At 41.2% G+C, this 15,710-nt stretch overlaps 1 protein-coding gene across 2 annotated transcripts in view; it reads right to left on the reverse strand.

Annotated features, from left to right (window-relative positions):
* Positions 1-3,246: 3,246 nt before the first annotated feature.
* fubp3 (far upstream element (FUSE) binding protein 3) overlaps positions 3,247-15,710 on the reverse strand; it is a 75,580-nt gene continuing 63,116 nt past the window's right edge. For both annotated transcript variants that reach the window (XM_060912873.1, XM_060912872.1), the window contains exons 14-19: positions 9,202-9,275; positions 9,029-9,105; positions 8,676-8,744; positions 7,534-7,605; positions 5,392-5,522; positions 3,247-5,077 (exon numbers count right to left, since the gene is read on the reverse strand). In XM_060912873.1, coding sequence (XP_060768856.1) covers positions 5,069-5,077; positions 5,392-5,522; positions 7,534-7,605; positions 8,676-8,744; positions 9,029-9,105; positions 9,202-9,275 — 432 coding nt within the window. In that variant the 3' untranslated portion in view covers positions 3,247-5,068. The remainder of the gene's footprint in view (positions 5,078-5,391; positions 5,523-7,533; positions 7,606-8,675; positions 8,745-9,028; positions 9,106-9,201; positions 9,276-15,710) is intronic.

Below are 15,710 nucleotides of genomic sequence, written 5' to 3' on the forward strand. Positions count from 1 at the left end.
GATGGTTTCCCTCTGCAACATACAATGTTTATTCACCCATTATAGTAGTTCAGTGCTTGTTTAAAATATTTTAAATTTAGACCTTTATTAAAAATCAAAGTCCTTCCCACACCATGTGGCGCATAGGGCGCCACTGATCTCGGTTTCCATAGCCCTCGGCCTCTCTCCTATTACACAGCTAGGGTTACAGTGGGGGGCTCGTCCTCTGGTAACCGCGAGAGTTTGACTCCCCACTCACATCTGTATTGCAGCGTGCCTTGCCAGATGGCAGTAGGTACCATTTTTATGATGGTCTTTGGTATGACCCGACCGTGAGCAGAACTTGCCATCTCCTGATCGAGAGGCGGACACGCTAACCACTAGGCCAACTCGTGGTAGACCTTTATTGGTTCGACTGTATTTATGAGCCTTTGACTCATTGTACATATCAAATATAAATAAAGCCATGATTGATTAGAGAGAGAAAATATTAATTCCATTATAGTACCACAGGACGCCAGAGGAGGGTTAAATGTTTGACCACAGCAGCACATTCAGCCTCAGCCATTCTCTGATCACAGCGTGACATCATACAACCTTGGAAAAAAGTGGAAAATAAAAAAGTTAATTTGCCATATTAAAATAGTTACATTATTTATTGCCAGAGTTATATTATTTACTTGTATTCAGATAATGAAAATTTCAACCCATTTACACAGAATTCACTTACACTTGAAGACTAAGGGGCAGTTGTTGACATTTTTGGGGTCAATTAACATTTACATGAATCTTATTTATTTACAAAACAGATTAATTCTTACCAATACTTCAGTTTCCACACACATCCTTGTCTTTTTTTTTTTTGCACCAGTGTTCCCACACTTCTGTTCTCCCAACACTCCAATCACAGGCTTTCCTTGCTCTTGACAGCTTACTTTTAGTTTTGAGAGCAGCATTGTGGACCGTCTGGAGTCCCTGAGGACGCAGTGTGTGAGAAAGGCCGCCTGAGGCAGTACAGCACCAGACCAGGCCTGTCTGATTTCCCAGCCTGAGGACTTAAACATGCCGCCATTTGACTCTTGGCTTCTCATCTTTAATAATCAGCGTGAACTTTAATGGTCCCCCCCCCACCACCACAGACAGACATCTAGCTGATGCTATCGATATTTCATGAGGACTCGGATTTCAGAGATGAGCAGATGTGTGTCTGAGGTTCAAGAATATTACAACAGGAAAACAGATGAACATCAAGTTTGATCATTTCAAGGCCATCCAGTGATCAATGACAAACCTGAATATGTTGGAAGTAAGAGGTACTTGAATACATCGTATTTTCATATCACAATCATTAATCTTTCAAACTTGAATCTAACTAAGGCTGGACGTATGGCCTACGTCAAACAAACAGAGAAAGAAACCAAAATGAAAAAGTACCACCAGTGAATACGCACTTAAAAATAACAGATTTTCTAGTGCAGCGTTGTCAGGTCAGTTTTTTTTTTTTTAAGCCCAAGACTAAATGTGATTCGTTGCAAAAGGAAACTTCAGGGTGTCTAAAAATTCAGGAATCAAATGTTACCCCTTTTCCCACCAAATTTTGAACCATTCAGAGCATTTCAACCAAAAATAAATTAGTTCGGAACCTGAAAAGTTAGTTCCCAGCTGGGGTGGGGAGATAGCTGGTTTTTCCAGTGTCAACCGTGATGACATCAGTGGGTGTGTCATTAGTTTGGACTGAAAACAAAAGCACAGCAAGTGAGAACACAACGGAAAAGGACATGTTTTCAGGGGAAGAAAAAAAAAGAAAACATCTGCAAAAAACAAAAGCTTGCAGGTAAAAATCAATGCCCTCCACCCTCTTGCTCCTACGGTTTACTTCCACTGTGCATTATGATGCATACTTGATTACAAACAGTTCTGTACAAAACTGGTTAAAAACGTGGGCTGGTTCGCCAACTGGGACCAAGGTTCAAAGATTCCTGCGTGGAACCAGTTCAAGAACCCATTCCCTGTTGGTCGAAAAGTGGTACGAGTCTGAAGAATTAAAAACTGTTCATTTCCTACCCCGTTGTCCAAACTTAATGCCATTTTTCACCTGTAAAGGACCTACACTTAATATCGATTCAGTAAATACTATTGCATGACATAGCTTACATGCCAAGTTACCACTGCGCTGCTGAATTCTCGATTCTGATTGGTCAGATAGTGTGGATTCAGCTTGGACAGTAATCCCAGGAGTAATGCAAATCACAGATTTATATTAAACATTTTTGTTCTAATACATTATCATTTCTTCAGTAGCAACTCGCACAACTTTGTTTCCAGACAGAAAAAAAAAAAAGTTTAAACAAGTTTGCAGTTTCTTGGTAACATGCTGTAGGTTTTTTTTTTGTTTGTTTGTCATCATGATCTTTTTCATCTCTATTGAAGGAATGACTGTTTATAGCTGCTATAACTAGAGCATCAGCAACGTCGTAGCTCTCACAGCCGTACCATGAGAGACCAGAATCGTTTATAATTAGCCAAGTTGTTCATAAGAACAATTAGAACATCCAAACAAAATCAAAATCCAGTGAAAACTCCAGGAGTAGTAGCAATTTTCCTGAAAGCTCATTAACCTGCCTAATTAGCAACTCGTTAATGAGAAGGGAATAACTTTTGTGCAGACGGATTAGATCGACCAAACAAAATCAAAATCCAGTGAAAACTCAAGGAGGAGTAGTGATGTTTGTGAATTGGGGACAGATGGACGACAGATGCCGCACGATGGCAATAGCTCATCACCCTACGGCCAGTGAGCTAACAAGTGAGGACAGAAACTAACCAGTTTCATAAATGTTCCATAACTATAAATGAATTTAAAGGGGAAAAAAAAGTATAACATCAGTTAAATCCATAATTGTAAATCATTGCTAAATTGATGTGGTATAAGAGGAATAATGCTTCAAGACGTGCAGCTATAGGAAAGTAAATCAACTCCAGTGCATATTGGGTCACATCAACCCGTTGATTATTTTCCTGTAACAGAACACCCACCATGTGCCTATTCCTTTGAGATTACAATGCAAAAAGTGGAGTTTTATAAAAGCAGCTTCATCCTCAGTGTGATTATGATGATACAGATATGCCCGTTTGTTTTTAGGCCAATCAGAACAAAAAATTTTAAGTACTGTGCATGCCTAAGGAAACAAAAAATGGGGGGGAAAGGGTAGGGGATTAAAAAAAAAAAAAAAAAAAACAGCTACAAACGTACATAAATAAACTCTACATCTTCCCACACACAAACATGTGCGCCATTTATTTCAGCTGTTAAAGGTTATAATCAAGTAGCATAGAAAATAGATTTCTTCTATAAACACCCAAAGTGATACAAAGTGATGAATTACATACACAGTCATCTTTGAGAAGAGAGCGATACTGTCCAGTTTTGGGGTATTTTGGCCCTTCAAGTGTGGATCTGAAAAAGTTACATAAAAACCAAAGAACTAAAACCATTAAAATAAAGGGAAAAAAGACAGTAAAGTAGTCTTTTGATGTTTTTAATACACTGTTACCTGTACACATAAGCGAAAGGGGGAAAAAAAAGAACCAAAACACTAAAATTAAACATCTGAAATTATAATATCCCTTTTCATTAAGTGATGACGTTAATACTAGATTCAATTTATAACTAATCAATCAATCATTCATACATATATTAGATCACACAGAGCAGAAAAGAAAAAAATATATAATTACTTAAAAGGTTATTAGCATCGGACTGTACATGAGTCCACAGTGTGTACTGGCGAAGGGGCGTCGGGGAGCCGGCTGGTACCAAATAAGACGACTTTGATCTTAATACTTAGAATATAAAAAACTACAATTAATACACAGACAGAATCTGGAGGCTTAGCAGTCTTGAATGGGTTAAAGTACAGAACATACATAAAAACCTATCAGTTCTCATTTTTTTGTCCATAACATCAAGATGCAACATCAAATTTCAAATTACACATTCACGATCTTTGAAAAAATTTCAGTATGAAAACAGAGACAGAAAAACAGGGACAGTTCTCCTGCAAAATGACTCCATGAGGAAAAAAAAAAAAAAAACTTTTGATTTTTAATTACATATATATTTAAATAAAGTATTTAGTCAAGTATCTGAGTGTACATACATAGTTTTACAAGATAGCAAAGGCAATAAACTCACAATGCGCAAGATGCAAGACCCTCCCCACCCTTTTTCCCACATCAGATCAAGGTAATAAAAAATTATCCGTTACATTTCCATATGCCTTAAAAAAAAAAAAAAAAAGAAAAATCTAAGAACTACACGTTAAACATCTGTCAAAATATTAGAGAAATCCATCTTTGTTTCAAATATGAAATAAGATATTGCACCTTTTTTTTAAACCAGAGTACAATAAAATGACAATGAAAAACAAAATACAAAACACAAGAGGAATTAAATTAGGAATTGACTGCCGTTCGCCATCATCACTCATCATATTGTGTAACAAAAGAACACATTTTTCCTGTAACAAAATATCACAGTTTTTTTTATCACACTGAATTAAAATTGCTTCATGTAAAAAGGAAAAGAAAAAAAATTTTACTTACACAATTCTTAAAACATCTCACGACAAGAACAAAAAACAAAAAATAGATTCAAGACTGCTAAGCCAGCAATTACGAATTTTATTGCAACAGAACTAGAAAAAATAGATTATATTGCGATTGCTGAAATGTCACAATTCCGGGTTTCGTTTTGGCCATTTCACTTGAATTAAAAAGATTGAATAGGAAAGAAAAAAAAAAAAAAAGGAAAAACAAAAAACAGCTCTGTTTGTCCAAAAAAGAATCCCGGATATTGTTCATTCAAATAATGGTGTACACAAGTATTTAGTAACAATTTTTTTTTTTTTAACGTTCCTGATTTAGAAATCTTACTTTTAATCGTATAAGTCATTCTACAGCTAGTGTTTCTCACTAAGAAAAAAAAAGTAAAAGTCTTCAAGGCGTTGCAAATCTAGAAACCTCCGTTATAAAAGGTTTGTTTCATCTTCTGAATCATTCAAAAATCTTCAACGAAAAGGTATCCGCTCTAATGATCCTGCAGGAGACACACAAGAGAAATAAAAAAAAAAAATAAGTGAACAAATGAGAGGAGATTCACACAGATCCTCGCTTCATAGTTCCGTCAGTTAACATGTTCATGTTTGCCCCTGTCCCCGTGTCCCAGCCCTCTGGGTGTGCGAGTGTCCGTCCCAGTGTATCCCTGTCCCCAGCACGTGTCCATCAGCCCCAGTATATGCATGTCTATTCCTGTGTCCACCATGAACGTGTAACAGTCCCTGAGAGTCTGTCCGTGTCCTTTTCCCTTGTGCATGTATCTACCCGTGTGCCTGTGTGTCCCCTTGTCCGTACCTGAAGGCCTGGAGCCTGCGAATGCTGTGCCCCCTGACCATAATAAGCCCCCTGCTGTCTGTAATACTCCATCCAGGCAGCACTGTAGTCAGGAGTAGAGCTCTGCTGAGAGCCAGGACCTGCAGGCTGACCTGAGACAGACACACACACACACCAAGCACACTTAAACCCATCCCATGTTCTCGGTACTTTCCATATTTACTTTCTAACGAAGTATAGAAAATAGTGTCCTAAAACTGCTACTTATGCCGCTTTTCCACTACCAACGTGGCTGAGTTGGGCTGAGCCGTGCCGTGCTGAGTTGGGCTGAGTCGAGCTGAGTGGGGCTGTTGGAGTTGCATTTCGACTACAACCATGCTGAACCGTGCTGGCTGGAAGTGGGTGGAGTTAGCGAAAGTGGGTGGACGTCACGTGATGTGGTTAGGCGGTGCAAACAGTGACATCAGTGACCTTTTAAGCGGTAGTCTCACGACCCGGAGAGTAAACAATAAACATGGAGTCGTTAGTGTTGCTGGTCTTGGTGTTGTGGCTTGTTGTCACTGACAACGCCAACAGATACTGGCAAGAGCGTATAGATGAGGCGAGGCGCATAAGGCTTCAGAAATTCTCGTAATTTGTAATTCTTCTTCCGGGTTTACGGTGTTTACAGATCCCAGCGTGCTCGCGGGGCATGTGAGGACACTCCTCCTCACCAATCAGTGCACAGGGGAGTGTCTCCTCACGCCCCTAGCCCCACTCGGCTCGGTTTGGCTCGCTTCAGCCCCACTCTAAAACCGTGCGAGTTTTGGGTGTTGAGTAGGGCTGAAGCGAGCTGAGTCGCGCCGCTCTGAGGTAGTCGAAACGCGAGCTGTGTCGGGCTGAAGTGAGCTGAAAAAGGGTAGTGGAAAAGGGCCATTAGATGATCATACACAGGGCAACTTTTTGAACAATGTTGCCAGGCAACTGCGCTCTGATGCTTTTCCGCCGAGACTGGACGACAATTTCTATCTGAATAATTTTGACCAACTTAAGATAATCCAATCAATCAGAGTACTAGGAGCAGATCACATGACCAACCAAGGGCTGCTGAAATTTTCAACAAAAGATGGCGGCGTCTCCGTCAGTGGAGCGAAGAAAAAGAGAGACGACTTGTATCTTTTTACGCCGGTATGTTGTGTTATGCGTCAACCCAAAGTGGTGAATTTACCTCATCAAATGCTTAGACATCGATTTAATTGTTTTCAGCCAAGTGTAAACTGCTGTTAGCGAACCACCGTGCCAGAGATTGAATGGGATTTAGCTAACTAGCGGTGGTTTTTGCTAACACGGTTAGCTCAAAGTTATTGCTAGCTATGTAGGGATAACGTTAGCTCTCTTGCGTCAAGTTCAAGTGATGGGCAGCTCATGATTTTTGAGAGTTGTAATAGAGATTGTCTAACTTACTGTCTGATCTAATTCGCATCCAGGGCATGACTACTTGTGGAACCTGAGGACGAAACAGTACAAACGGAGGGATGTAAAAAAGAAAGAAAGCCTTTCAGGAGCTCCGTCAGCCCCTTTTCCTCCTGGTCCGTGTCCTTTTTTTTCCTTTCTGTTTTTGTGGAGATGAGAATTAAACGATGATGTTTTTGTGATGTCAGTTATTAGTTGTTATAGCATATGTGATTGAGGCTAGCAGCATTTTTCAAGATACTTTTACAAAAAGTGTTTATTATTAAACAGAATGTGGTTATTTTGATAAAAGACAAATTATCTTTTGACCAGAGAATCTATTCAGTTTTGTTCCAGAAGTGATATTTACTTGACAGAAATAAAGGCTGAAGCCAAGACAAAAAGTGACAGCTGCAAATGTTTCAGTGTCCATCTTTGCGGCATCTGTCTCCCTGGCAATAGATCTGTTCTTATCCGATTGGTTGTTGCCAGTTGCCCTGTGTCTCACTTGTTTGCCCAAAAAGTTGCTCTGTGTATCACCACCTTTACGTAAAGCTCAGCTCACCCAAGAAAAAAAAAAAAAAAAAAAAAAAAAGCAGTAAAGCTGCTTTGCGACAATGTTTATTGTTAAAAGCGCTATACAAATAAACTTGACTTGAAATGTAAAGTTTACAAAACCACACCACAAGCTTTAAGGGTTAAGTTCAGCGAGTGAAAAGGTAAAGAACTCACCCTGTTTCTTGTAATACTCCTCCCAGGCTTTGTTGTAGTCGGGACCAGTGCTCTGAGCTTGGCTCTGCTGACCTGCACACAAGCAACAGGCGGGAAGATGAACGTTAAAATCAACAGAGCAAGATTTTATAGTTTTAACCTAGGGCTGGGCGATATGAGAAAAAATTATATCACGATATATTTTTTCAAAATTTTCGATAACGATATATATCACGATATAAATCAAATCACCATTTTTGTATTTTCTTTAATTTTCTGCTCAAAATATGAACATTACAAATTAGTAGTTCCTTCCTAATTAACAAAAATAGCTCAACAAGCCTTCAAGTTTCACAGAACCAAAACAAACTGGATGCACATTCTTTTGTTCTTTTTGTTCAAATGAATAAACTGAAACTGAAAAATAAAAACTATATACCATTGTTAATCATTTGTGCAAATTCTAGCAGCTTTCAAATAAACATAAAAGACATATTGACGTGTAAACCTTATGCTGCAAGGAGAAAAAAAGTGCAATCCTGTACGTCAGTGTGTTTAAGGTTTTGTGTAACACTTTATTGTGTGTCCGATTTTAAATATCCAAAATACCTCCACACAACCGAAGATCTCTGGCCCTTCTTTTCAACGATGTCCTCCAGGGCAGTGCTCTGACTTTCCTGTTCAGAACTCCGGTCAGTCGGCTTCTCGCTCATTTTTATAATCGCTTTGTTGGAGAAATGCCGCGCTCCTGCAAACTTCACCACAGCCATGCTGTGCGTTGCTGCTACACGTGTGTGTTTGTGTGTGCACGCAACCTAACTTGACGTGGCTCTCTTCCAACTGATTGGTTACGTGCGGTACTGTTTAGTTATGATTGGCTATTCGCGTGTCTGTCAAAACTTCTGATGAAGTAATTTTATTGAAGGCGTAGGCTTATCGTAGGCATATCGTACGTGTCTAACTTCTAATCGTAGAGATTTTATATCGTGAATAACATCGTAATCGTAAAATCGCCCAGCCCTATTTTAACCTCATCATGTAAGGGTGTGCAAACTTTTGCACTTGACTGAACCTCATTTCATGGTGTTACACATGTAAATATACTTGCATAAATAAAATAATATACAAGAGGATTCTCTAAGGATTGTGTATAAGCTACTTGCCTAGCTTCTTATAATACTGCTCCCATGCTTTGGAATAATCCATCTGTCCCGTCTGCGAGCCGTTGTGACCTGAAACCAGACGAAAACACAGCGCAGATGATAAAGATGATGAACAAACTGTTTTCATTCATTTTCTTTTCTGTGTTTTTATGCAATTCCTCAGTTCTTATAGCCAAAATGTCCCACTGTTGCATTCTAGGCTTGGGGATATTTCCAGCATTAACAATAAATTAATGCCATAAGTGGGAATATAACCAAGACGAAGGGGGGAAAAAAAAAAGAAGCAAATGGCAAAAAAGCAAAGCCTTCGGTTATGTTTGGTGACAGAAACAATGAGCTGGTGCGGTACTCACTGGGGTCCTGCTGGCCCTGAGGCTGCCATGTCTGGTATGTCGCACCCCAACCTCCTGTCATGAAAGTCTGCGGTCCACTTCCAGACAAAAACACAACGATTTAACAAAATTTCCCACAGAACCCCTATAAAGACTAAAAGCTGTAGGTAGTACACGAGAGAAATAAAGCTCACTTCTGATGTGGGTTGCTCGGTCCTTGGGTGAAGGGACTGAGGCCAAAGCTGCTGCTGCCAGCCATCCCTGAGGCCTGGATGAAGACGATACAGAGTACATCAGCAAAACAAGGCAAGGTCAAAGGTCACGTACAGGTCCTAACACACTCCATTAAACACTATTGATTGATGGTGGCCACGAAAAACGTTGTTTCGCACTTACCCATGGTGCAAGTGCGGCCAAAAACAAAAGGGCAGGGAAGAATTAAGACCACCAAACTATACGGATGGCAGTGATGGAGAACGTAATATAATTTGGACAATCCTGGGCTATCAAATGTACAACCCCGATTCCAAAAAAGTTGGGACAAAGTACAAATTGTAAATAAAAACAGAATGCAATAGTTTACAAATCTCAAAACCTGATATTGTATTCACAATAGAACATAGACAACATATCAAATGTCGAAAGTGAGACATTTTGAAATTTCATGCCAAATATTGGCTCATTTGAAATTTCATGACAGCAACACATCTCAAAAAAGTTGGGACAGGGGCAATAAGAGGCTGGAAAAGTTAAAGGTACAAAAAAGGGACAGCTGGAGGACCAAATTGCAACTCATTAGGTCAATTGGCAATAGGTCATTAACATGACTGGGCATAAAAAGAGCATCTTGGAGTGGCAGCGGCTCTCAGAAGTAAAAATGGGAAGAGGATCACCAATCCCCCTAATTCTGCGCCGACAAATAGTGGAGCAATATCAGAAAGGAGTTCGACAGTGTAAAATTGCAGAGAGTTTGAACATATCATCATCTACAGTGCATAATATCATCAAAAGATTCAGAGAATCTGGAAGAATCTCTGTGCGTAAGGGTCAAGGCCGGAAAACCATACTGGGTGCCCGTGATCTTCGGGCCCTTAGACGGCACTGCATCACATACAGGCATGCTTCTGTATTGGAAATCACAAAATGGGCTCAGGAATATTTCCAGAGAACATTATCTGTGAACACAATTCACCGTGCCATCCGCCGTTGCCAGCTAAAACTCTATAGTTCAAAGAAGAAGCCGTATCTAAACATGATCCAGAAGCGCAGACGTCTTCTCTGGGCCAAGGCTCATTTAAAATGGACTGTGGCAAAGTGGAAAACTGTTCTGTGGTCAGACGAATCAAAATTTGAAGTTCTTTATGGAAATCAGGGACGCCGTGTCATTCGGACTAAAGAGGAGAAGGACGACCCAAGTTGTCATCAGTGCTCAGTTCAGAAACCTGCATCTCTGATGGTATGGGGTTGCATTAGTGCGTGTGGCATGGGCAGCTTACACATCTGGAAAGACACCATCAATGCTGAAAGGTATATCCAGGTTCTAGAGCAACATATGCTCCCATCCAGACGACGTCTCTTTCAGGGAAGACCTTGCATTTTCCAACATGACAATGCCAAACCACATACTGCATCAATTACAGCATCATGGCTGCGTAGAAGAAGGGTCCGGGTACTGAACTGGCCAGCCTGCAGTCCAGATCTTTCACCCATAGAAAACATTTGGCACGTCATAAAACGCAAGATACGACAAAAAAGACCTAAGACAGTTGAGCAACTAGAATCCTACATTAGACAAGAATGGGTTAACATTCCTATCCCTAAACTTGAGCAACTTGTCTCCTCAGTCCCCAGACGTTTACAGACTGTTGTAAAGAGAAAAGGGGATGTCTCACAGTGGGAAACATGACCTTGTCCCAACTTTTTTGAGATGTGGTGTTGTCATGAAATTTAAAAATCACCTAATTGTTCTCTTTAAATGATACATTTTCTCAGTTTAATCATTTGATATGCCATCTATGTTCTATTCTGAATAAAATATGGAATTTTGAAACTTCCACATCATTGCATTCCGTTTATATTTACAATTTGTACTTTGTCCCAACTTTTTTGGAATCGGGGTTGTACCTTGGAGAGATGGAAACACTACCCTGGTTTAACATCATGCTAAAATGCGTCTTTGCATTAAACATTTTGGGAAGCATCAATACCAATTCTTCGTGTGCAAGTGACATCATGCTCGACGTCCCAACCCGGAAGTCCACCATGTTGGATGATGATAACCAGGAACCAGCGAATCATACGTGAGCTGCTGTAATGCTTCTTTAGATTTCTTAGTCTTTGAAGACAGACAAAGGCTTTGTGCGGGATATAACTGCGGTAATAATGCTACTCGTGACAAAGAGAAAACGGTTCTTCAGAATTCCCAAAATAATTAAAAACTGACAAAACAGACGAAGAACTGTCCAGAGAACGCCGTGCGCTGTGGTTACATCATAAGGACTTAACTGAGGAAAAAGCTAATTACACCCACGCATGCGTGAGGTGACCACTTTATATCTGGTAAGAGTTCATCGCTAATTAAAGCTATGTTTTCTGCTGATTAAATTGAACTTTTGCGCTTTAGCGTGAACGCTCTGCTTCTCACCTTGCAGGAGCGCTGGAAAACCGATGTGATAAAACAAATCCATTTTGGGCACCAAGACTCAAATTAGGACACGATAAGCTTGAGACGAAAACTCATCTCGCGGTATCGAAAAGCAACAGGATAAATGAAAGATCTGCCAAGAAAGCCAGATTAGAAGCAGCGTAAACCTGAGCGAGTTTGGATACACAAGGAGAGCAACGTGGGTCAACGATTAGCGATGCTGTTCCAGTAACTCCGTTTTACTTATGCACGTTGTTTTACAGACGTACCAGAGTCAAAAATTGTGCCCGAAACCCTCCCAGCAGAGACGCACTGAAAGTGGTGCCACATGGAACTCACTGGGTGACAAATATCTCAAATGGAGCAGTGCAATAGAGACAGGACTTGTGAATTGGTGGATCTTAAATCAGCTTACAATATTGTTCCTTAACTTGATAAGACTGTGTAATTTATCTCCATCGATTGTTCCTTTTGATTAGAGTGATTTTACTTTGTCCATGAAAATAAAATAAAAGTAGCATAAAATAGTACGATTTGCTTAGGAATGTTTTCATTGCATGTTTTTAGACTGTGTTTGTACCAGGCTTGTAATACTCAAGTCCAGGACTCGTGCCCTCATTTTAAGGGCTCATGACTTGACTTGCCCTGTGTCCGAAATCACTCCCTACTCACTATAGAGGATGTGCAGTCACGTGACCCGTCCATGTTTACTCCGCCATATCGGACGGCTTCAGGATTGTTTACCTTGCGCGAGCGTAATGGATCCAGAGAGTAATCCCCAAGAAAATTCGGAAAATACCCCATCTACATCGCGCGATAACTTGTCTAAGTTTGTTCAGCATCTTGAAGGTGACGTGAGGCAGCGTTACGTGGAAAAGTGTTCCAGGTTGGAGACTGCAGATCCGTACAACTTGCCGCAATCCTTGTTCAGGGAAATTCGGAGCTGCGGTGCCGGCGATTTGCCCGATCTGGCCTACCACGGCATTTACAATTTTCTTGTTAATCGTGTTACACTGGCAAAGCCCTCAAAGCTGACAAGAGCCTGGAAGCTTATAAATATTTTGTTGCGGGATGGGTATCCCAACTATACCTCTGGAAGGTTCTGAAGAAGAATGTCTACTTGATAACCTCACGGGTAAGTAGCATTAAGACGTTTATCATAAAGAGACTATGCAGGACGTTTTATCGTAAGAATGTTCGAAATCTAAACTCAGTTCCAGATAATGACAGGGTTGTAAATATGCATGTTTTTGTCTGAAAAAAAAAAATCACAAATCACCGCTATCTTTATTTGTGCAGAATTATTATTCAATATCAGATCAAAGGCATATATGAGCCAAAAAGATTAAACATCGTCATAGACTAGGCCAGGGTAGTAGGGCTAGGCATAGCCATTTTAAACGTTAGAGATCAACCGGACTAACGGGCACAAACACTGTACTGTCTAGTTTCTAATGGCCCTTTTCCACTACCCTTTTTCAGCTCACTTCAGCTCGACACGGCTCGCGTTTCGACTACCAAAAACCAGCACGACTCAGCTCGTTTCAGCCCTGCTTAGCCCCTAAAACTCGCACCGTTTTGGGGTAGGGCTGAAGCGAGCCAAACCGTGCTGACTGAGGCTGGGGGCGTGAGCAGACACTCCCCTGTGCACTGATTGGTGAGGAGGAGTGTCCTCACATGCCCACACACGCCCCGCGAGCGCGCTGGGATCTGTAAACACCGCAAACCCGGAAGAAGAAGAATTACGAATTACGAGAATTTCTGAAGCCTTATGCGCCTCGCCTCATCTATACGCTCTTGCCAGTATCTGTTGGCGTTGTCAAGCCACAGCACCAAGACCAGCAACACTAACGACTCCATGTCCTCCATGTTTATTGTTTACTCTCCGGGTCGTGAGACTACTGCTTAAAAGCTCACTGAATCAGTGACATACAGAGCATCGTGGACGAGTTCGCGGAGCGCAAGGCTCGTCGTATGCCCTTCAAATAATGCGCGCAGTAGGCTATTGATGTTTTATTATGAGCCATGTACAGTATGTCGCCGAATGTTTTTTTGTTTCTGAGTTACATGTTCGTTTGAAGGACTTAATGTACAAAATAACATAGTTGCACCCCGTAGTGTTGAAATTGGTAAACACAGTGCATTCAGTGAGGTTTGCACCGCCCTCCTTTTATTTCTGACTCTTCCTGTCACTGCTGCAACCTCTGAGCGCTCATTCGTATGCCCTTCAAATAATGTGCGCAGTATAGGCTATTGATGTTTTATTATGAGCCATGTACAGTATCCTAATGTTTTTTGTTTCTGAGTTACATGTTCGTTTGAAGGACTTGATGTACTAAATAACATAGTTGCACCCGGTAGTGTTGAAATTGGTAAACACCGCAGTTGCGGACATTTTGTAGCCTAAAATGATGTTATGATAAGCTTTAATAAAGGGTCCGGTCATTTGCCCCGCCCCCGGCCCGGCTCTGACTTGTTCCGCCACTGTCACTGATGTCACTGTTTGCGCTGCTTAACGACATCACGTGACGTCCACCCACTTTCGCTAACTCCACCCAATGTGTCCACCCACTTCCAGCCAGCACGGTTCAGCGCGGTTGTAGTCGAAATGCAACTCCAACAGCCCCGCTCAGCCCGACTCAGCTCGACTCGGCACGGCACAGCCGCGTTTGTAGTGGAAAAGCGGCATAAGTATGCAGTTATCATTCAATCCGAAAATCAACTTAACAGATGCACTAGGAGTATTGTATTAGAAGATTACACCTACCTGATATGAAGTGTTCACTACAAATTCGGCTGGTAGAACTGGGGTACCAGTTTTCTCTTCGCACAGCGGACACCCATTTTGCGCGTCTCTATAAAATGACTGGCCCTCCTTCTGGCCCTGTCTATTGGTACAACCAAATGCTGAACAAGATATAACCATTCTCGAAAGATCTACTCCCACACACTTGATAATTAGAACGGGTTCGTCTAAGTTCTATGCGTGGCCATGCCGTCCAAGATGGCAGATAAACAAATATCACGTGACCTCGTGACGTCACGTGCACGCTCTCTATATAGTGCGGACGCTATTTTGTAGTGCTGTCCGAAAACCTTAGTGAGATTATTTACACCCTATGTAGTGCACTCAAAATATCCCACAATGCATCATGAAAAAAGTAGTGTACAACCGATGGTCACTAACCAAAGCAATATATATCCCATCATGCATTGCGGTCACGCTGAAAGAAATCAAAGTCTCAATATGATTTAATAAAAAGGCAGCGGCAAAGAAGAAAGTATTCAGCCTTGATTTAAAAAAAAAAAAAAAACAACAACTGAAAGCTGCAGGTACTTTGTATTGATTAATGTGGGAAATACGCGCAGTATAATATGGACTTATCACAAAAATACATGCACGTATTTATTATTTTGAAAACCCATCAGCCGACTGATCTGGCACGTTTTCATTGTGCGACAGTAATGACGTAAATGATAGCACGACGGACTAGTGTCCGAAAGAGTTTCTTCATCTTACCAATGAGCTCACTATATAGTCCTCTATACAGTAATTCCCTAGATAGGGAGTAGTGAACGATTTCAGACACACGGTTGGACTTGAGCACTGATGACTCGGACTCGTGCATTAACTGCATTTGGACTCAAACGCTACGTTCACACTGCAAGGCTTAATGTTCAATTCCGATTTTTTTGTGAAATCCGATTTTTTTGTGAGGTCGTTCACATTAACAAATATATGCGACTTATATGTGATCCTCAGTATGAACGAAAAGCGACCTAAAAGTGTTCCGCATGCGCACTGCAGGATACGACGACGTCGCACGCAGTGAGCATGGCCAGTGTTTACGGAAGTAAAACCGCCCGGTTGCGGTATGACCCATCCAATCTAGCTTGAATAGCTGCATCCCCCCAAATGGAAATCAGCTCCCTAACCTCTGCGTCCTTCCATTGAGAAGGTTCAGAACCTTCACAGCCCGAAGCGTCCCTCGCATTGATGTCATGCGCAGGGGCGCAGATACGTTTTTTGAACTGGGGGGGACAAAAAACTGGGGGGGA

This window comes from Neoarius graeffei, chromosome 28 (genome assembly GCF_027579695.1).
Source record: "Neoarius graeffei isolate fNeoGra1 chromosome 28, fNeoGra1.pri, whole genome shotgun sequence".
NCBI lineage: Eukaryota > Metazoa > Chordata > Actinopteri > Siluriformes > Ariidae > Neoarius > Neoarius graeffei.